The following is a 23,163-nucleotide window of genomic DNA, read 5'->3' as shown; positions in this document are numbered from 1 at the left end:
CTGTTTTGTACACCCATTCCCAGTACCATAGCTACGTACTGCACACCTAGCACACAGTTGCGCATGTACATGTAACAGCTATAGTGAAATAATACCCAGAAGCAACTCTTTCGTTTATATCTGACTAGCATTGCTCATACAGGTGGTACATTGCTGTGGTTAATATCGCTGTTACAACAATGTTGACATACGTTACAGATATGCTCACATAGCTGGTACATGGCTGTGGGAAAAAGCTTGTGTACGTGGATGTTATAAAAGCTTACATTGCTATTTTTAACATCCATGTTACATTGATGTGGGCATACCAGTTACACATCTGTCAAATCTAGGTATGTTACACCAAGTGCGTTGGCCAGGGCTGTTACAGGGATATTGTACACATACCTGGTACTGTACCTGTGGCTCCACTCAGCTGGTACAGCTATGTGCGCTACCCTGACCTAGATATGTGAATGTTACAGGAGTATGTAAGGTTCCTATATGCCTGTACATGTGTATAGGTGTAACATATACCTAGATCTGACAGATGTGTAAGTGGTGTGCCTTGTGCTAGGATGTACAAGGTTCCCAGTATATGTCAGTCAGTCAGTCAGAGAGAGAGAGAGAGAGAGAGAGAGAGAGAGAGAGAGAGAGAGAGAGAGAGAGAGAGAGAGAGAGAGAGAGAGAGAGAGAGAGAGAGAGAGAGAGAGAGAGAGAGAGAGAGAGAGAGAGAGAGAGAGAGAGAGAGAGAGAGAGAATAACACATTCGCATAGCAGTCACCCAACTCATCATTCCATACAGGCTTTAGACATTTTCAAATGTACTTTGCAAACATCTGCTCCTGTGGTTTATTTATGTTCAAACCATGAGCAAAATATTTCGTGCCCCCCCCCCCTTCACACCCAAACCATTAGAATCTTCATGCCCCCACCCTTTGAACCCCCATTTTTAGCATAACTGAAATGATAAAGTTCAGTAGTGCTATAGACATGGTGCAGTGTCTGTCTGTCCGTCCATGTGTGCGTGCATGCGTGTGTGCGTGTGTGCGACGACTTAAACTCAATAACTGCCAGACCAATTGGTCTTGGTATTAGGTGGAGATATTACTTTTTGTGTCTAGTTGGGAAATTGTTTAAAGCAAGTTTCAAAATGACTGCATAACAGGTGTGGGATTTGGGTCACAAAATGTCATTTTTGGTAGAAAAAAAACTTAAGCTCAAAAACTACTGGGCAGATTGGTCTGAAATTTGATGGGAACGTGCTTAGGTGTGTATAGATTAGGATTTGTTAATGATATGATGATCCCATCAGGAATATGTAAGTTAAGGCTAAACGTTATTTTGCACCAAGAAATATTAATAGCTAACCATAGCTTTCACCAAGTACCATATCCACAATGGCTTCATCAGTGTTTTCTGAAGAAGTACAATGTACACAATAACTGTGTAGTATCATAGACCCTACATGAAAGGTGTATGGTAACATTCAATATGTATACGCATCATATAACTTACTCAACCAATCAGCTTCAGTTAATATTCAAAGAAATCAGTCACAAGAAATATGTATTTAGCTACTTTATTAAGAATCTGACACAAAGTTTATGTACACATTTCATAATGATATACAACATATTCAAGAATTGTAAATATAATGTTCTGGTGACACTTGTCTCACATTGCAAACACAGTTTATTGCAACAATGCACAAGTTCAGTCAGTTACAAACTAAACATTGTAATACATAGAGCCTCTAAAAATTGTACATATCTTTACAAAACATAACACACTTGTACAGTTTGTGGGAAATTGGTCCGATGCATATTATGTATATACTATGCAAAATTGATATTTGGTTTTCTGGATTAAATGGTTTTTGAAATGGCATAGGATTTGAAAGCAGTAAGTCTCCTTCCTCAGGTGGAAAGTTGAATTTTTTTTATTGATTGATTGATTGATTGATTGACTGATTGATATTTATTTACATACCATCCAATAGGTATTGCCCAATAACAGTAGGAAGGTTCAATGTTAATGCAGAAGGAAACTGGAGTACCCAGGGAAAACCATTGTTCGGTAGAGTCAAACTGAATGACACTTTTCGTACTTAAATACAGCATGGTAAATTTAATCAAAACCAGAATGAATTTTAACCCCGACTGCAGTGGTAAGAGGCAAGTGGTTTAACCACTCCGCCACAGACAACATTGAAGCAACAAGGTTGAATTTGCATCTGATGAAAAAGACTCCCTGCTTTTAAAAGTTCATGCCATTTCCAAAAGTTAATCTAGAGGGCTAAACATTTCATTTTTGCTATATACTAAGTATTAACACTTCTGAATTTTAACATGTATAACAAAAGATAACAATAAATGTACTTTAAGTCTGCCGAAAAAAAACACAATGAAAATTACATAAAAGGGAATGTGTAAGTGATGAGTATATAGAATGTATTTATTTTATATCATATACAACTTTGAAGGTAACTACCTTCTGTGTCGGACGGAAATTTCTTTTTTTTTCTGTTCTACAAATATAATTTGATTTCTAATTTCTCATTAATGATAATAACCAAAACACACAATAACTGACCTGCAGCTAAAGGATTGAAAAGAGGTAATAATGATAAAATAAAATACCACGTATAATCATGAACAAGTTTTTAAAATATTAGAAGAAAGGAGGAGAAAATTAAAGTATGTCACATTCTAAACTTGCAAAAGATTTATTTTATGATGAAATACACCTATTATCACTTTTAAAATACTTCAATAATTATGTGAAAAATGTAAATGATGCATGAAAATAAGTATAAGTTTCTTACAATATAAAATTGCTTCTGGAGGAGTTTTTTTATTTACACAATAATACAAAGTTCTTGCCTATTTACATGGTTTAAGGATAGTTGAATACTACATATCCTATTTGTATGTGTATGTAATTACTTTGTGTTTTACAATAGTAACTCTGCATCTGCACACACTCAAGTTATGTTTTCTCAATTTACACGCCGATGCTCAAATATAAGCCCTTTCCCCGCATTCAAGAACATGCTTGTGTGGCAATATGCATGAGAATTGACCAAAAATATACACATAGGTTTGGATATACAGTGTAGTCTTCCTATAAAATAGAAAGAAATACATTGCCATGTTGAATGTGTATAACAATGGCTTGCATTTCTGACCAGTTAGTTCCACATCCAAGAGATTTTTAAAGGGCTTTGATTCTAATTACATATACCACGACTGCATGATTTGCTACTTTCAATTATTTTTAATATTAATTTGAATTATTAATATTATGATTAAAATATGATTCCTTCATTCATCTTAGAGAGTAAATGGTATTTTATCTTTTCATTTTAAAACCATTTTGAGTTGATAAATGAGAGGCGTCTGGTTCCACACCAAAACATGATAAATTTACATATTATACTTGTTTTAAATCTACATTTTTGTATTATCCGTAGCACATTTATGATAATATAGATATACTGTGACCTATGTATACAATTTTAACCCTGAATACCTTATTAAGCAGAACTCTCTGCAGTGGGTTTCAGTTTCACAGGTGTGGAAGTACGGTCCTGTCCGGGTGGTGTTGGTGCTCGGTTCTGTTCTCCTAAAGCCTCTCTGATATCTGAAGAGCCCAGCCCACCTGAAGTTTTAGGACGACGGTTACGTATCTTACTGAGACTATACTGAGACCCCATCAGGTTCTCTACACCCTGGGCACCTTTCTGCAATGCGGTTTTCATGTCTTTGTCCATGCCAGCAACTCCCATCTCTCCAAACACCTAAGTTACGTACAGAAATAAAGTAATATATTAAATACTTTGATTAAAACTACGACATTATTATGTTAACAATAAGAAGCTGTACTGACTAATTATGTACAATATGAATTTGTTAAACAGGGCCTGCGCACTGTAGAAAACAAATTTATGTTATTATCTTTAGTGTTTCAGTTTTTATTTCACTACTATGGTTATCTAATTTGGTTTTCTTTAATTCATGTATTTTGTTAATTGTATCATATGTCCTGCTGTTCCTGCCTCACAGGTGGGAGGGGTTGACTGATGTGTGAGGGCGCCCCGTCGCGGCGTACCTTACAGACTAATACTTTGTGAAACTGTACGATACTACCAAATCAGGAAGATTGTAGAGTTTCAATATTGAACTTGCAATCCAGACTGAGCATGCTCAGATGCAAAGGACTATGGGGTTACCTGTGGTTATCGTAATACCTAATCTGGAGCTACTGATAAAATTAACCTCCAACAATTGTCAGGGTAATTATGAATTGATTATTTTTGGTTACAAACAATGTATCAATATATTCCAATACTAATTGATTATTATTTATTATCACATTTCCCATGCTGCAACAGTCAACATGGTGGGTTTGCAAGTTCCCTAGAGTATTAAGCAACATGATGCTTTTTTAACATCTAACACGTTTTTTGTCATGAATTACGCAAACAAAATACAGACACTGACAGCACACAGGGAATAGAAATGTTACCTTTTATTTCACTGTGAACGCAAATAGACAGTTCTGTGTTTGAATGTTCCTTGTTTCATCCAACAGTGATGTTGATTTGTTTCAACAGCAAAATAAACTGTATCACTTTATACATATGCTTGCTCATGTCTGTATTTTGTTTTATATAATTCAAAACAAAAACCGTTGAAACTCTATAGTCATTCTAATTTGGTAGTAATATCATTTAGATCTAATGCCTCTGTTCCAGGCTCAAATGTTTCTGTATTTTTATCAATAAAATCTGAAAAGAAAGTTTATTCTTTGAAAGTCAAACTTCAGCAAACAGCAGTCATCCAATTATGCTACAAAAGCCTCGGCAATAACTACGAACACTCAAACAAAACTTTGTCTTTGAGCAGTAGTTTCATCATTTAAGAAAGCCTTTCCCCCCCAAGTGAACTATTACGTGTCATACAAATTCAATGTGGTGGTTGAAACTTTGGATGGGTCGGAAGTTTTATAGTATCTCGACAAGAAATACCATGCAAGAATGAACATGACAAAAGCCCATTGTAGTACACCCCTGATGATGCTGATGAGACAGTGAAAATTTGGGAGAAATATTTGATTCTGTAGAAACATCATGTTTGCAACAAGCAAAACAACACTTATCTGGGCATGTGCATCAGAACTGTAACAACTGAACTGTAAGTTATACTTACCAAATTGTCTAAAATGTTAGCATCTGATATGAAGACATGCATATAAGTTGGAAGTAACCATGCTAGTACTTGCCATTTATAGAAACTTAGAAAAAAAATGACTTACTTCTACTATGGCTCCATCTGGAAGTCTTAAGAAATGTCTGAAGAGTTCTCTCAAGCCATCAAGGTGAATAGTATGCACAGAGACATGACTTGTAATTTCTTGTTTGCCTTTCTTTTGCTGTCGGTGTTCTCCAGTCTCATCCCATATCACCTCCTCAACCTGTAAAACAATGAAACACACACAATCAATATGGGCACTATTTCACACCTTAATGAGGGCACTAAAAGACATCTATCATAACGAGGGCTGTCATGTTGCAGTTATTCCTGATTCATTTTCGGCAGACTGCATCATACACATTGCGACAACATGGCATAGGGCTAATGAGCCTGTACCAGTGCCCTAGGGCAAATAGAAAATGAATAGTGCCTGCTGTATGGAAATTTGGACACTGTGAGAAAATAGTCTATTAGCATGTGACAGCATTGTTTTAAAGTTCTCACTGTAATCATTATGAGGCGAAAAGAGAATCCCCGAACTACGAATGCATCTTTTATCTTAGGGTTATATTTTGTATGATGTATTACCTTTTAACCATGTGTACAACCAAAGTGAGTTCTGTAGGCATATGGACATGTGTCCATGTATCTAAGAATAAACTACATATTTTATATCACATTGTGATATTTTGAACATCTCTTTATTTCTATCCCTGAGTCACTGAGACAATACTCCATATGTCACTTGTACATTCCTTGGATAAACAAGGTAAAGAAATGATGATTTTTGCTATAAACAAGTGCAAAAACAGAAAATTAAAGTCCAACTATGTTTCATATCCACTCTCGGCTGCACTCAGAAGTATTTTTTTAAACTATCCCTGTTAGCATAATTGACTAAAGAAACAACCAATCAGTCTAAGAGCTTAATTCTATGAGATGGCTAGAACAATAGAACATGCATGTATTATGGCAATTGCAACAAGCAGTGGCCAAAGTTGAACAGGCAACATTCAAACTATGCTTGACTTCTAACCTAATTAAGGAAAATATAATTATAATGTAAAACAGATACATCTAGTAGATATGAAAACACATCAGATCTTAATACTTCAAACATTTTAATAACTTACAGATTCTTCTTCCCAGATGTAGTCATAGACAGCAGTCTTCTTTCTCTCTCCTTCTTCACCTCGCCATTGCTCTGCCTTTTTGATGATGTAGCTCAGTTCATGTACACTGAGTTCCAAGTCATAGGGTACAAAGAACTCATCATTTAGTGCACTCAGACGATGGAATGTATCCAACATACGTCCATTGTTGTGTAATCTGGAAGTAAATAAGTAACAGGTAGTTAAATCATTGTGCGTGTTATGTCCTTGATAAGTGCATGAAATATGACAGAAGTCCACTATGTTCAAGTGCAAGTTCGGTGTAGTCGAGGTATATGCACAAGTGCTTGCAGTGTTCACTGCAGTCATACTTTCATGAGTGTAATGAGTGAAAGTGCAGCAGAAAACACTGCAAGCAAGAGTGCACATACCCCTGGGTACCCACACTGACATCATGAGGTCCTGTTATTAGTGTTATATGTTTATTCGAAACAAGCAAAATTTATGTAAAATCATACTCTGTGAGCATGTGATTTCATTTAATATGGAATGATCATGAACTTGTTTGCATATAATTTGCATAAAGCTATGCAATAATGTTTTTGGTACACCAATGAAAGAGTGCACCAATGCAAGTAGTCACTGGAATGTGCATAATAACTGTTGCTATACATCTGTACTGGTTTCAGGCATTTTGGCACACAGTAACTTGTAAGAACAGCAGAGCATGAAAGTCGCTAATATGCACTTGAATTATAACATATGTGTTCTATGAGGGAATCATGTTATGAGAAAGTGTACGGTAGTATCATGTAGTCATTAGATGTTCCATTATCAATTCTGTGTCAAAGTTCAACGCTTGCACCAATAGGTCTAGTCTGTAAGGTATGCCATGATGGTGTGCCCTCACACATCGGCCAACCCCTCCCACTGAGAGGAGGCCGGAACGTCACAATGTATCTTACAGTCTCCAATAGGTCCTGTGGTGCACTTAAATGTTCCGATTACAATATCTGCTCACAAAATGGTGAACATTTTCACACCAGTTTTTGTTTTGAGAAGAACAGGGCTACACTTCTATGCGGCTGAATAATTCATATTTTCATACAATCACTTTAAAGAAAACACACCTGAAATTGGACTGGATGTAGTTATCTAAATAAAGAAGCAATGCTTATATTTGTTTTGCTGAGAAAGCTTGTATAAAATACTTACATTAAGAATATATCAAAACAAAAAAAATCTTTTGACACTCCGAGAAACGGACTTGTACATATTTGTATTTTTTCCCTTTCTATCTTTTTAAGCCATGTTTTCAGCATTATTGTGTTCTTTTTTGACAGAAAGTTAATTTAACTTAAGAACTAAGTGAAAAGAACTCAGTCCAGTTGTTTAGAATTTGTTGCAAAACAGTCATAATCTCAAATGTCATGTTATCATACTTTCTAGTTGCTAGCAGTGTCTTTGTCCTTGTTTGTTTTTCATGTAATGTAACGATCGTAATTTGACCATTACGTCACAATGTTTGGAAATAAACCATTATTATCATTATTACATAAAGTTTAATAATGATAACAATATATTATATACCTACCTGAGGAAATACATGTAAACGATGACAACTGTGGTAAACATACAGAATATGTACAGGAATATGGTCATGAATATTCCAACCAATCCATTGTTTTGTAGGCGTAGGAAGTTGTAATACAGCTTGGAGGCATCAGCTATTGGATCATCTCCATTGTCATACTTGACTCTCTGTTGGAGGTTGAAAAAATGATACAAATTGTTACAAATGTTGATATCACAAATATTATATATATGTATAGTCTGGAAGTCTGGAACATTTATGTCTATTGTAAGGAGGAGCAACATGACCACTGTCAAGATCTGTGAGAGTCACTGACTGGACGAAAATGATTTCAAATTAATTTATAATTTTCATCAACTCTCTATATATTTAACAGCAATTATGGTTTAAGCATTTTTGAAAATTGTCATTTTCCTGGGTACTGTATACTTAGTATATGGATGATACTACACATATCCCATGTTGTATCTGTGTATGTTACAGCTGTTTATAAGACAAAGAAGTTTTTATAGCTCTCTGATTGGCTAATAGTCACCAGCTAGAAAAGGCAAATTGCTCACTGTATAAATCCTATCAAATCACAGCCTCTTCATTCAAGGGAGCATATGTTAATTAATACTGCTGTAAAAAGGACTGGGGTTCATGACTTTGAATATCTTGTGAACTCGATGTACTCACCCCAATACATGCATCCACGATTAGAATCCACACTGGATCAAGGAATGTCATTATACCGTATGCCATGATAAACTTAGAACCAAGACCTGGGAAGGAGCCTAGAGTTCGTTGACAGAGCCATGATATACACACCAAAGCTATCAACATAAATATGTTGGTGAATGGACCAAGTATAACCACTGCTATCTCCTCACGTGTATGTAGTAAACTCTGCTGATAGTTGAGATTTACTGTGTATGGCAGGAATTGGAATCTGTAAAGAGTCAAGTTTGAGATCACAACAATGAATACTGGGTTTTTGGATATTTAAACACTTTATTGTGAAGCTTACCTTACGGTGGTGAGTTTAACACTATTATATTAAAGTTACTTGACAGAATACCTGGTCTGTAAACTTATAGTAAAAACCTGCACTATAGACAAATCCTGCATAAACAACAGTCCTATATTTCCTGTAAAGGCCCTTATATCTAACTGAATGGTCTTGGCTATAGAAGACGGCCTTCTCCCAACCATCCTGGAGGGTACTATATCAGAGGAGGGGGTTACACTTCTATATTTTGGAGGCAAATTCCTTCCTTGTGTCTGCTAAGGGGGAGCTCTACTACAACTGCATAATCACAGTTAAGACAAACATGCAGCACAAACCCTCTGATCAGAGAAATATGTCACCCTTAAAATCTTCCCTTTGTGCATCTCCACCTTAAACCAAGGATGTCTAATCTATCATTCATGTTATAATTAAGATATATAAAAGCACAATTAGGCAAATTGAGTAATAACCATTACGTGTTGTATGCTCTGGTTCCTTTTGGTGTGAGAGGCAATTAAATACTTATATTTTACAAAATAAATGATTTTTTATGATAGGAGTTTTAAACATTTACATCGAGGGGATAATATTGAAACTAATTTTGGGGAAGGTGGAAGGAAGACTTTACCCTAACATCTTTTGTTTTTAAGATTGAATGAACTGGGGCCAGATATGTTGATGTGATTTTATCATATGCATACGGGGCTTGATCCCAAAGGTTAGAACTGAATCTAGTTTGTGTCCCGATAAAAACAGAACACATGCTTGTTCTACATTACTTTGTAATTGTCTACAACTTACAAGTGCTTCTATCCTGAAATATCCAGTTATTGTTTATGTAAAGCGAGTGGTTACATAAACGGGCCAACAACTGCAGGGCTTAGCTTTCAGACTACAAGCGCTTCCTGCTCCTGAATAGCACCCCAGTGTCCAAAAGTATACAATCTTTTGTCTTTTTAATAAACTGGCAGTGAGTTGATAATGAAAACTTACTGATTGATGGGAATGGTTATCAGGTTAAGGAATATCCATTGTCCAATGTAATGGAGATATGTACGGATAAACCACACCAGGATAAGCATTATCAGCATTCCCCAGAATTCCCTGGACCTCCACTGGGAGAATCCTATCTCAGTTAGGAACTGACGACCAACATATTCAGCTCTTTCATGACCTTTTGATACTGTGTGACCTTTGGTTGAAAAAGGTTTCCTGTAGAAATACAAACAGTACTTGTAAGTATATTTCCGCAAAGCTATAGGGAAGAAGGGCAGTTCTATTTACATTTACAAAAAATATTTGACCAACCTTCCTGCAAGAAGTATGCATGACTTCCCTGTCGAAAGTGCTTGAGAATGAAAATAACTTTACTGCCAAAATTAAGAGGACAAAACTTTTGCTCTTTGGTAAAATTTGGTATGTAACATTTTTTTCTCAGACTGCAATTGAAAATATGTGGTTCTGTGTGAGCCAGAATTTTCTATCCCATAATACAGCAAAGGTATGAGTAGATAGTAGTCTTCTAAATGGGTAAATTTTCTGGCAAATGTGTGAGTACACCTAACTATCCCATAATACTTACTGTACAGCAAATGTGTATCTAACTATCCCATAATACTTACTGTACAGCAAAGGTGTGCATATACAACTATCCCATAATACTTACTGTACAGCAAAGGTGTGCATATCTATCCCATAATACTTACTGTACAGCAAATGTGTGCATATCTAACTATCCCATAATACTTACTGTACAGCAAATGTGTGCATATCTAACTATCCCATAATACTTACTATACAGGAAAGGTATGAGTACAGTATAGATAGTAGTCTTCTAGATGGATAAGTTTTCTATCCCATAATACTTACTGTACAGCAAATGTGTGAGTATCCAACTCTTCTAGGTGAGTCAGTTTTCTTCTCTTCTTCCTCTTGTTCAAGACAGCTGTTTTTGGTAACATGGAGAAGAGTTTCTTGGTGTATACATCCATTGGATTGTTCATGTGTCTCTGTAGAATACATTTATTTTATTAAATTGTTAACTGTTTGAGGAAGGGACAGGACTAGCTAGTACATATAAAAGTTTTTGACAAACCCTCAATACCAGGGGTCAGTGTTCTTAAGAGGTTGACATTCCGTACCCCAGTAACAAAGAGGGACAAATCCAGTTAATCTGCCACAGAATTATTTACATTATATCTGGATTCTGTTTGGGAACTGCAGTAAAGTGACTGGGGAACATATAACAGGTAGATTTTTAGCTATTCACCATCCTTTAATAAAATCACTGCCAGGAGTTTTACATTCAGCTGAAATTATTTTAGACCAAATCAATGAAAGTTTTCCTTTTCAACTTGTGTGACTTTCTGACTGACTGGTAGGAGTCTGTTACTTGAAGTTGTACTTTCTGGATATATCTATTGCAAAATGCCAATACTTAAGTTATAACACTAAAGTACCAAAAATGTCCCACTTTGGTGATATTGTACACCTAACCGGTGCCCACTTTTGTGAAACATGATACTCAAAAGTGCCCTCTCTGGTGATATCTTACACTAATCTTCTTGTGGTACTGAAGTGACATTTATGTCTAGTAAGTATCACCATTTAAAGTTATCTCAACCAGCCCCCTTCAACAATGAAACGTGACACTGAATGGTGCCCTCTCTGGCAATAACTGACTACAGTCAGTCGCATACCTTGTAATATACCCCTGGCTCCCCTGACACTGGAATGAAATCTTCCTGTTTCTTCAACAAATAAGCTGCTTCTTCATCATAATCCGATTCATTGTCAGATTCAAACTTCTCTGCCTTCTCCATGATTTTACGAGAACCGATGACAGTTGTTGGACGCACTCCACCACCAGTACCAGCTGATCTCAAATGTACACCATCTTTGATGCTAACTAGTGATCCATTAGAATCCTGTTATAACAAGGCAAGAGTTACATTTTGAATTTATTGATTTTACTTACAAAACTAATCTATTTTTTGCACCTAAACATTCTTCAGCTTGTTTGTGTAATTGTGATATTTTCAATTTATCTTAAAATTCCGTTCTTAAAAGAAACAAAGTTTCACATGTGTTTTGACAAACCAGAAAACAAATCAAAGCTAATAAAAACACCTCAAGAATATCCCCTTTCCCTCTATTTTGCAATATTTCCACTTCACTTCATCAACAAATGGAGGAGGGGTGGGGGTTGGTGGGGTTACAGGGGAGGTAGGAGGGTTCAACTTCAGGCGTTGAATTTGAAACCTTCACAGATTATCTAAATCATATACATTCTTGCAATGCATCATATTATAGTTATCAGAAAGACAAAAAATTGTATAGTTTGGCCACTAGGAGTGCTGTTCTCAAAAAACTATTGTACCAGAAGTGATTGCTATGATACTATAGTTGAGTACTATAGCCGTGTTGAAAAATTGCATTCTTATCACAACAAAAATTTGGGTGCATTCTCAACTAGTTATACAAATTATTTGACTACAAACATTGCTTCCTATAAAACAATTTTCAGGAACTCAAGTTGTTTTGTCACATTTTGTTGTCATGTTCATGTACTGCCATGTCATTTCAGTTCTAAATTTTCCTTAGATGGAGCACCATCTTGAGACCTTCTTTGATTTAGGGATGACTTCACGGTAGATAACCGGAATGTCGTATTTTTGATAATGATAACCTATTTCAAAGTATATACCTGTTTCTTTGCGATGCTATCATTACTTCCCTTGTCATCAATCTTTCCCTTAGTCACAGAGTCGTCATCTTTCTTAGCTTGAATAGCTTTAGGTTGGTCACTGCTAGATGTAGACGGTTCACTGCCAGGAGCTGACCCACCACCTATACTGACTTTGGATGATTGCACATTTTGGCTACTGTCTCCTGCAAACACATCAAGAATCAGGAAATCATGAGAAAACTACAAAATTATGATTTGAAAGAAAATAGAAAGTAATCTATTTTGGTACATGTATATACAAAAAAATACAATGCACCTGATTCAAAAAGTAAGTGTTTCCTTTGAAAGAAAATTTTTGATGATGGCGAGGGTTACTGGAGATGAGTGTGTTGGTGGTATGTACATGTATAGTGGTTGGTGGGTGTGTCAATGATGGCGGGTGTGACGGTGATGTTTGTCTTGGTAGTCATAATGACAAATTTGGGTGTACCATGGTAGTGGATGTCGAGTTCTATGCAGTATGTCATGGTGCGTTGATGGTGAGAGTTACTGGAGATGGGTGTTGTGGTATGTGGGTTGGTGGGTGTGATGGTGATGGTTGTCTTGATAGTCAGTATGACAGTTTTGGGTGTAGTGGATGTCGAGTTCTATGCTGTACGTCATGGTGTGTTGATGATCAGCTGTCAGTGAACACTGAATACACTTTACACATAGACGTCACTGCTAATTTATGTTAATGTATAACTTAGTTGAGTGTTGCGTTGCATTAACTTGAATAAAGTATTGTTAGTTCTGCTGCATCCTCAACTCTGTCTGACTGATTGTTACAACAGTGTGTTGATGTTGACCATTGGGTATTTTGGAAGTGACCATGGCAGTTGTGGGTGAGGTAGGTATGATGTAGTGGGTATATTGGTGGTGGTGGTGATGGGGTAGGTGCCTTGGGAGGATCAGAGTGGTTAGATATGTATTACATCTGTTACCTTCTATAGAAGCCAGATCCTGTCTGGATCCTGGGATTGGAGCTTCTCCGTCTACTGGTTCTTCTGCACCTTTGACACGGTCTGGAAAACTCAGGATATTGGAAGAAAACTGTAGTTCCACTTCATACTCCTTCTGACCTGCCAAATACCTGAGAAGCAAGTTTGGAATTTTTCATCAAAATTATTGATAAACATTGTACTTAACAAAAAACTGTTTAATTTTGCAAATCTGTTAAATTTCAGTGCTACAACAGGTCAGGAGGCCCTCAGGTCGGAATGCATCCACTAAGCATGCAGGCCAAAGTTAGAAGGGTTTCAGGAAACCTTTCAAAGTTGTCCAAAGTCAGGATGCATTTGTGTCTACATGGGGTCTCTGAATCCTACCTCAGGTATGATTTTCAATGCCGTGTAGATGGGACTACTGTCTAACATCATTCCTAACACTGACATATCTCTAGAAATCATGAGAATGACTAACCTTGGCAACTTGACAACTTCAAAGTAGAGATTACATAACCAATGGTCAATATCACTGGCTATCAAGCGTTCAACTCCTTCGTGTCTTTCTATACGGTAATCCATTTCACCTCTCAAGAATGGAGTCTTGTACCTGAAATAGACAACGCAAACATCATCACCTTACAAGAATTTATGATTTTGAAACAAGTATAGAAATTACATTTAAATTTTTTATAAAAATAATACTTCTATACAATGACAATACTGAGTAGATATTTTAAGCCAAATATTTATGATTCAGAAATATGTATGGATGTTATATTGAATTTCGTCAAATATTGCATCAGGTGATTCCTCTATTTACACCAGTAATCAAGAATGTACATTCTTTGGTCTATGTTCATGACAATCTATAAACGTTACTTTCAAAATTCTCATATTGAGAAACTTAAAAATGTATCATTGGGATGGAAAAACAAACACTGTTTTCCTTTTTTTTCAGTTCACCAGAAAATATACATAAGAAGAGTACAATATAGATTATGCAATAATGATATATATATTAAGTAATTTTGAAAAGACCTTGGCTCAAAAGTTAACAAGTTTTGCAACTAAGAAATACAAGTTAATTAGGATATAGAGATGAAAAGACAATGATGCCGAACTCAAAAAAATGTCTTGTGAATCAAAATATACATTGCACAATAGTAATATGCATTCATTTTAAAGTGACCACATGGGTGAGAATTTGGTATTTATTTTGGATTATAAATTGATAAAATAAATTTACTATTAATATTTTTCTAGTTGAAAAAATAATGAGAAACAACATATACCAAGTCCTTGTTTGTAATTCAATACATTGCAAAAAATTAAAGTGTTTAAAATGTTTGTTATAATTGTGCATATAATAAAAACATATTTCCACATTTTTAAAATATTTTTTTTTTGCAATTTATTGAATAACAAACATGGATTTTATCGATGCTGTTTCACATTTAGTTTCAAGTAGGAAAAACATCATACAGTTGTGTTATAAATTAAAAATCCTAAATAAATCCCCCTTTGTCATCCATATGACCGCTTTAAATATATAATTACTAGTGCTCTCAACAAGGAGATGAAGTAATTAATTATAGTAAATTTCTACTTACTTTCCATCAATGATATTAAACTGTGCATCACAGATTGGGAAGACACCCCAGCCAACGACTTTATCAATGGGAAGGAGAGAACCACGCAGTAAAAACAACTCAAAGACTAGTACCATACCAGGACGGACATTAGGTTTGGATGGACATACTGTAAACACACTTTGGTCAACCTGCAAATGATAATGTCATTGTTGTAATTACAGTGATGCTGTTTAGTAGGGATTGTGACTGAACACTTGTTTACACTGGACACTGCACGTCGACACTACACGAAAAGTCATATTTGACCATGTCTTTCCACCTGGGCTATTTTAAGCTTGAGCAGAGAATGTGTAAATATGGTGAGTATGAGATGAAGTTTCACCGTTGACTTAATTTACCCCTGTGATCTCTCCCCCGGGGGGGTGGGGGTGGGGGGGGGGGGGTCTGTAGACAGTCAAAAGTGGTACTGCGTCTCGTACTACCGCTGGACAGACATGGTGGTTAGGTAGGTCACAGGAAGGGTAAAGGTTGGGTAACGGTGGGTAAATTAGACTTTGTGTAGTGGTCAACTGTAAAAAACAGCAACATCAAACCTCAAATGTACTACTATGATGAATGAGTACTAACCCTATATACACCATCTTACACTTGAGGATGTGACCTTTGACCTTATTCTGTGTCATGGCCTTGTTTCAATATGAAAATGATTGTCAAAGGTTGAAATATTGAAAGTATCTGATATTTTCTTGATGAAATTAACTTTTACTGATAACACTGCTGATCTAGTGACTGAAATATAAATCTATTTTACCTTCATTTCTATATTGTAGAAATAACCATCATGTTGAAGTGGTAGTGTAGCACCACCCCACTGTTGACCTTTCAACCTTGACCATCTCAATACATGACCTCCAAGTCGGTCGTATAACGACACCATAAGTACGTATCGTCCACCTGTAATTGATTTGAATTCATTAGAAATCCATTCAACACTAATTGTAAATTTGGACATATCCTTGTTTGTAAATAAATAAATTTCAAAAGATTTATAAATATGTAAAATGTTATTTTATGTACAATAACAAACTTTACTATTATAATAGCTTTTTGCAATGTTACAAACACAGACTTGGTCAATATTGTTTCACATCTATTTTTCATGTACGACGCCATGATACAACTGTTTTTAAATTAAATTTCAAAATAAATACTCAATCCTCATCCAAATGGTCACTTTAACATAATTATGATTTACCTGGTAATTTATCTCTTACTCCTCTAAGACATTTTAGTTTGATCTGTATGGGTTGTGGTGTTTTGGTCCAGTCAACCTTCCATCGTCTACCTTTGGAGCCACCGTACTGACCATCAGCCATGGTCAAGTCACCATACATAGTCTACAAGTAACAAAGGATAGAGGACATTATACCAAGCATAAACCATAAATGTGGAATTTATACCCTTGTTGTTCTACATCACGACAACACATGTCTACGTCACCGGTTCTGCTGTGTTCGAAATATGAGTCAAAACGTTCAAAATTGCCATTACTTTCCCCGATTTTTCTTTGATATTACTGGTGGTGATATAATTATGTTACTCTCCAATATTCGTCTTCATTCAGCTAGAAAATACTTGTGACGTAAAGGTTGTCACTACTCATCTAGCGACTCATAGTGACAAAGGCACCCTTAGGTCACTCGTATTTTCCTTGGCTGAGTGAAGAAAAATATTGGGGAATAACATCTATTTATGTCACTTGTATTTTCCTCAGCTCAATGAAGAATAATGTATACTACAAAGTTATTGAGAAGAACAAAATACAATTACACTACCACGAAATTTTCAAGAAATATTATCCAATAAACACTACAGACAAGAATGCAATTTTTTGCCTTCTGTTTAATGCTATTTTTTGTATTACGGTGTCTATCAATTTCGGATCTAAGTGATTCTGTTCTCATAGTGTTCCCATCTTATTAGTTCACCTGAGCAATAAAACATTAAACAAACAAACAAACAAAAGAACATCCTAGGCTAACCTACCCTGACTTCACCCTTTCTGATCTCCAGTGATCTTATCAGCTGATTTTCAGATCTTCTGAAAACCTTGTGTAAGATGTCTTGCTGGATTCTTTCTTTTTGCAGTGCAAGTTCCTGTAAAACAAAAATGTCAAGGGAATAATAGATGGAACAGTTCTCTCATTTTTGAGAAATAGAAGTTAAATTCATGTATACTGGATATTGTGGTCTTTAAAAACAAGCAAACTCAATCTAGGTGACCAGCTTTGATACCATGCATTAAATAATGGCCAATCTAGGAGTTTGTCAGCTAAGCTGTTTTTACTCAATCTACTCAATGTTAACTGACTTATGAATCAATGAATCAATGAATCAATCAATGAATCAATCAACCAACCAACCAACCAACAACCAACAAATTGTTGAACACTCAAAAACCAATAGAGAATCAATCAATCAATCAAGCATGGAATTTGTCATTCTGATGAGCATCATCGACAAAGACAGATCGAAAGCTCAATGCTAAAATCTTGTACTGCTTGTGTGTTATAACCTATGTAAATCAATCAATCAATAATTGGTCACTGTAATTTAAACATTCATTGTTTGCTGATCGATAACAAATATTGCATAAATCACAGCAACTGCAGATCATTGTATTAATCAATTAATAAATCAATCAATGATTCATACATACACAAATCATAATCATGTCTAATCAATGAGAAATCAATTTTGATTCATACCTCTCTCTTCTGTAGTTCCCTTCTCTTCTCTTTCATAACTTGAGTGACATGTCTCTTGGCCACCTCTTCCTTCAATGCTATATCTTCCTGTCTTCTCTTAGCCAATAACATTTCCTGTTGTTGGTATGCGATGTGTTCATCTCTAAGTCTTCTCTCTTCATCCTGTACTCAAGAAATATGGGAAGAAATTTTCAAAAGAAATGAACTTTAAAATATTTCTGTTCTGAGACACGAGATGACAGTCCACTGAATCCCAACCGTGACAATACTGATGGGTTTCAGTGAAAACTTGTGATTGGCTTGCAAGAAAATGTTTGTTTCTGTGAGTAGAAATTTTCATTCACTTGTGATTTACATATTTCATGTGCAGAGAATGCTAGTATTTTTAAGTGAATTAATGCATGTATATAGATATTGTAGCGAAGGATATTTTTCAAAATGTACCAGAAATTTTATGTACATAAAAAAATCCTCAAAATTCAAAACTAGGCATTTGTTCCGACTTTTGTAATATGTAACAGAAAGTTGATGAACATAAAAAAAAAATCAGAAAAATGACAAAAATTACTGATATTCTCACCTGTACATCTTCCAGTGATATGTTACCAATCATCAATACATCATCACGCACTTTATCATCAAACTCAGTCACATAGGGGTCAATCTCCTCTTTTTCAAGTTCAAGGGTCAATTCTTTGATCTTTTGGTACTGTGGTTCGTGTTCTGGCTTGGTGAACAGCAGTGGTGGTTCTCTGGTGGTTTCAAGCTCAGTATCACCACCCTCCAGTGTGTCAATCAGCTTGTATAGGTCAGGTAGATCATCATTGGCTGGGGGTTCTGGTTTGACAAGAGATTTTATTAAGTAATGAAATTTCTACTCACAGAGTCAAAAAATTTCTTGAAGCAAATCCCAAATTTTCGTCAACATCTCATTGGAGTACATCCCTGACAATGCTGATGAGAAGTCAGTGAAAATTTGGATTCACTTCCAAGAAATCTTTTTGACTCTGAGTACAAATTTCATTACGAAGTATGAATTCAGAGTTCATGAACATTCATTCTTGCAAGAGATTTCTATTTCAATGATATGTTTGCCAGTTTGGCATGGACCACCTGGTTTGTCCATTCAAAATGCTGACACAGTCTTACAAATACAGAAAAAAAGAGTCAATTGCCCAAAACATGTGACAGTAATTATTTCAATTTTAGCAACCAAGAAATAATTTCTGAGCTCACTATAATACCATATGCAATCTAATATCATTGAACTTATTTTTGAAGCCATAGAACACTTTGTACCTCATGCAAGCCATATTGAATGTATCTGAACCAAAAACATGGAATTATTTCTCAGTTGTTTTATGTCATGAAAAGGCACATATAAGTCATTGGTTTGCCAGTGCTCAAAACATGAGTAAAAACGTTCACAGTTACCAATTTCCATAAATTATGTTTGTACAGTTATATCATTCCCAAATAGTGTGCTTCATGTAGCTGGAAAATACTCATGACTTAAGGGTTTTGGCCGGGAAAACAATCATGACCCCAAGGGTTTTGTCACACCTTGTCTTTGACTTGTAGTGACAGGGCTCCTTAGGCCACTCGTTCTTTTCCTTGGCTGAATGTAGAAAAATGTTGAGAACTAATATCAAAGTATGTGATCTACAAATAATAATAAAATATTTTCTAACAAATTTACCATATTTATATTCAGGTTCTTCTTCCACCTCAATACCCAATTCTTGTGGATCAATATTATCAAAATCTCTGCTTTGATAGTCGTAAGTTTCCGTTGATGTTGTTGTTATAACAGTTGTTGAGATAGGTTGTCCTGCATCTGGTTCAGGTTCTATGATAGAAGACAATATTTAACTTATTGTTTTTACTGTATGCAAGTTTATAAAAGTAATCATAATACAATGTGTTTTAATCCTGGCGCTGTACAGAATGCTCAAATTCTCAGATAGTTTTAGTGTTTGTTGTTTTGAGTCAATTTGATGTGTTCGGTTTACTGTATATAATTATTTTAACTTGTGTATGGTTTTTCAAACATTGTAATATGTATACTTTAATCATTGTATTGTATTGTATTGTATTGTATTGTATTGCATTGTATTACATGTACTGAATTGCATTGTATTATATGTACTGTACTGTACTGTATTTATTGTATTGTATTGTACTGTAAGGTATTGCATTGCAATTTATTGTATGTACTGTATTGTATTGACTATCACTGCATCAGTGTATTGCATTGTAAAATTGTATTGTATTGTATTGTATTGTATTGTATGAATCTGTACTAAAAAATATGTTTAATCTATTGTTGATAAGTTTATTTTTATGTTTTTTTTAACAACCAACAATGTACAAATCCTTGTTGATAATTTTGTAGTTTTGGTTAGACATCAGTTGTAAAATTGTACAGTCAAGTATCCTTATAAACTGTAACACTGTCAGCACAACCATACCTGTAACATCTTTACTGTCAGTGATACTTTGTGTCTCGACATCTTCTATAGGGACAGCAATGTCTTCTTTCTTGTCAGCTGAAACACAAACAAAACTTTAATTTCAATCTTTACATAAGTGTTTTGCTGTGCTCAATTTGTAAAATATATCTTGTCCCCTTTTTAAAAATTGGTAGTTACAGTCCCTCTACCATACATGTATAGAGATTGTGATACAGTCAAACCTGTATATTATAGCACACACCAAAGACTCAAGACACCCATAACTAGCAATTATTGACAGGGTGTATCAAGAATTGATAATTGAGATTTTGTAGGTATTATACATATACTTAATATTTTCTTTTACCAATACATGACATGGAAATATGAGAAATCAGTTTGAAGAGTTTGTGTTAGTCAAACTGCAGATTACATATGAAAGTGTAGTCTTGTATGACCTCCGACCCGGTCAAGAGGCATGTCTTATGTCATGAAATGAAATGAAGGCTATTTCAAGAAGACCTGGGGATTATTCTGTTGTTTTACATATTAATTGAATTGCAGTACCAGCACTAGCATCAGCTTTAATCTTATGCGCTTATAAAGGCTGCAATAGATTGTATGCTGTCAAGGGAGTTGAGGAAGTATAAAGGGTCGTTGTGCCACTTTAGATCTGTGCCAGGGATGATAATTTTAATGCTCTTTGAGCACAGAGTGGGAAAGCGTTAAAAAAAAAAAAACATTAAAAATTATCACAAACACAAAAATTTATCCTCTTTCCAACATGTCCTCATATTTTCACACCTTGTCTATTTAGAGTTATTTACTAACACATACCATTATCAATAGCTGTATCATCCTGACCATCCTTTACAATTTTTGTTTCATTTACATCAGTATCACTTGTTGTATCTTTGATGTCAGGAGTACTAATAGTTTCTTTTTGCACTTCAGGCACTTCATCTTCAGTACTTGCAAGCTGAGCTGTGGGCAATAGGCATAGCAACTAATTTATAACTTGTTGTGAACAGGGGACGTAAACAAAGTTGAGTTGGATTAACAACACTTGGCACAACATGACGGAAGTACAGAGACATGTATGGTTTAAGGAGAACAGTTTTATGACCTCTTTACATGTGTATGAAATGCCAGAGGAACTAGAAATTCTTTTGTGAATGTGGGCTTTTATTTTAAGAGGCCATAAAACTGTTTTTATATCAAAAGATGGACTGTAATACACATCTCCCTACTTCCAACATGCTGTGAGAAGTGATATAAATTCGATTCATTTGTTTCATACTTTCCCTGTGTATAACAAGTTCTGCTTGTCACTGCTTGTGTGTCAACAGTTGTAATTGTCTATTGTTCATGTCTACTTCATACTCAACAAAATCACAAAATGGACATTTTAAGACTTAGAAATATAATATTTTGGCTGGGATCATCCTCTTCAGTAAACAGATTTGGTCATGACCTGTTTTGGCAAAACAATTGTAAGTTATAGTCTAGCTATGACTGAGACCCAAGGGCAAACTTTCAACAGCAACCACATGTCAGCTAGCACAAAAGACGCTGGTGTAACAGAGGTATTGTAATCCTCGGCTTGTATTCAGCAACCTTTCCAGTGCAGATTTATGTCTTACTACAAGACTAGCATGTTATTGCATAGCAATTAAATATTATTGTTTATATTGCAAAAAGTTGGAGCTTAGGCAGTTATTTTAGAAAGCAGCTTTATTATACCTAGAGCTAATTACATGAAACAGATAAATAACAAAAGAAAACTTGATAAAAATAAACACCTTGATTGAGTACTTACTTTTTGACTTTCTTTTGGTGACTTTGGATGGCTTTGCCTTCTTTTTCTTCAGTGGTTCTGAGTCCGCCATAATTGGCAGATTTCTGTACTGAGACCTTCAATACAGCTATGAATCTATGGATTAACAACAGTATACAATGGGTTATCAGAAAATGAAAAGGTGATCAAAATAGTTTTATGTTGACATTGCACCTCGTTTTATTTGAAGTTGCTACAATTTCCCTGGTGTCTGAGTGTGTGTAACTTTATGATTACGACACTCGACAGTCAATGGTATTTACTTTTGTTTACAAACAGTCCGACTCGTTTGCGAAGAGACTGCCAACAGTACTAGTCGACTATCCAATTCTGATTCGAAATAGAACATAACCTTATTTGACTATATGTAAACAAATACGAACACTCCACTACACATAAACAATGAAATTACGGATAAATATAACACCTGTTGACGTTGTGGGGTTTCGTGTAAATAATGCACGGCGCCATGTTGGATTCCTTGAGTCAAAGAATCCGAGTAAAAAGTGGACCGCAACGTTTATTCTGATCAAAATGACATCAAAATTAAAACATGCTACATGAATATACTACATTGATGTTGTTTAAGTACAGTATTTATGTTTTTTTGAGTCGCAGTTGATTTGATGAATACTTGTTGCTTCAAATCTGTGTCCGGCTCAATCAAGATCTAGTGAACTTGATCTCCACAATCCCAAGACGTACATTGATGCTCCGACGCGCTGTCGAACGGAATATCAACACAAGTTTCAACTGGTGTGTCAACGGGTACTGTCTGGGGCCAACGCTTAAGTTAGATATAATATTTTAGCAAAATAACTTACCTCGGACAGAACAGGTTTGCTTTCTCGTTCGTTTCCCTGTCACGGTCTTGCGATGGCTTCAGGTATTACCTCAGTAACCAT

At 35.4% G+C, this 23,163-nt stretch overlaps 1 protein-coding gene across 1 annotated transcript; it reads right to left on the bottom strand.

The window, feature by feature from the left end:
- Nucleotides 1–1,559: 1,559 nt before the first annotated feature.
- Nucleotides 1,560–23,162, bottom strand: LOC144444426 (uncharacterized). The gene is made up of 21 exons (XM_078133837.1): nt 23,083–23,162; nt 22,241–22,354; nt 20,440–20,517; nt 19,668–19,817; nt 18,549–18,805; nt 17,969–18,130; nt 17,247–17,357; nt 16,456–16,597; nt 16,012–16,154; nt 15,219–15,388; nt 14,084–14,215; nt 13,606–13,754; nt 12,641–12,825; nt 11,634–11,861; nt 10,804–10,943; nt 9,928–10,146; nt 8,622–8,874; nt 7,944–8,110; nt 6,371–6,566; nt 5,299–5,457; nt 1,560–3,781 (listed from the first exon to the last, which is right to left on the bottom strand). Exons 2-21 carry the CDS (start codon nt 22,308–22,310, stop codon nt 3,518–3,520), a joined length of 3,375 nt encoding a protein of 1,124 aa, XP_077989963.1. The 5' UTR covers nt 22,311–22,354; nt 23,083–23,162; the 3' UTR covers nt 1,560–3,517.
- Nucleotide 23,163: the final 1 nt, after the last annotated feature.

This window comes from Glandiceps talaboti, chromosome 13 (genome assembly GCF_964340395.1).
Source record: "Glandiceps talaboti chromosome 13, keGlaTala1.1, whole genome shotgun sequence".
NCBI lineage: Eukaryota > Metazoa > Hemichordata > Enteropneusta > Spengelidae > Glandiceps > Glandiceps talaboti.
This window is presented reverse-complemented; position numbering and strand designations above follow the sequence as displayed.

Coding starts and splice junctions, on each gene's coding strand:
- LOC144444426 (XM_078133837.1), bottom strand. CDS start 22,310: ATGGCGGACTCAGAACCACTGAAGAAAAAGAAGGCAAAGCCATCCAAA. Junction 8,111..8,621: donor TCGTGGATGCATGTATTGGG/GTGAGTACATCG, acceptor AACCTCCAACAG/AGAGTCAAGTATGACAATGG. Junction 5,458..6,370: donor ACATCTGGGAAGAAGAATCT/GTAAGTTATTAA, acceptor ATTGTTTTACAG/GTTGAGGAGGTGATATGGGA.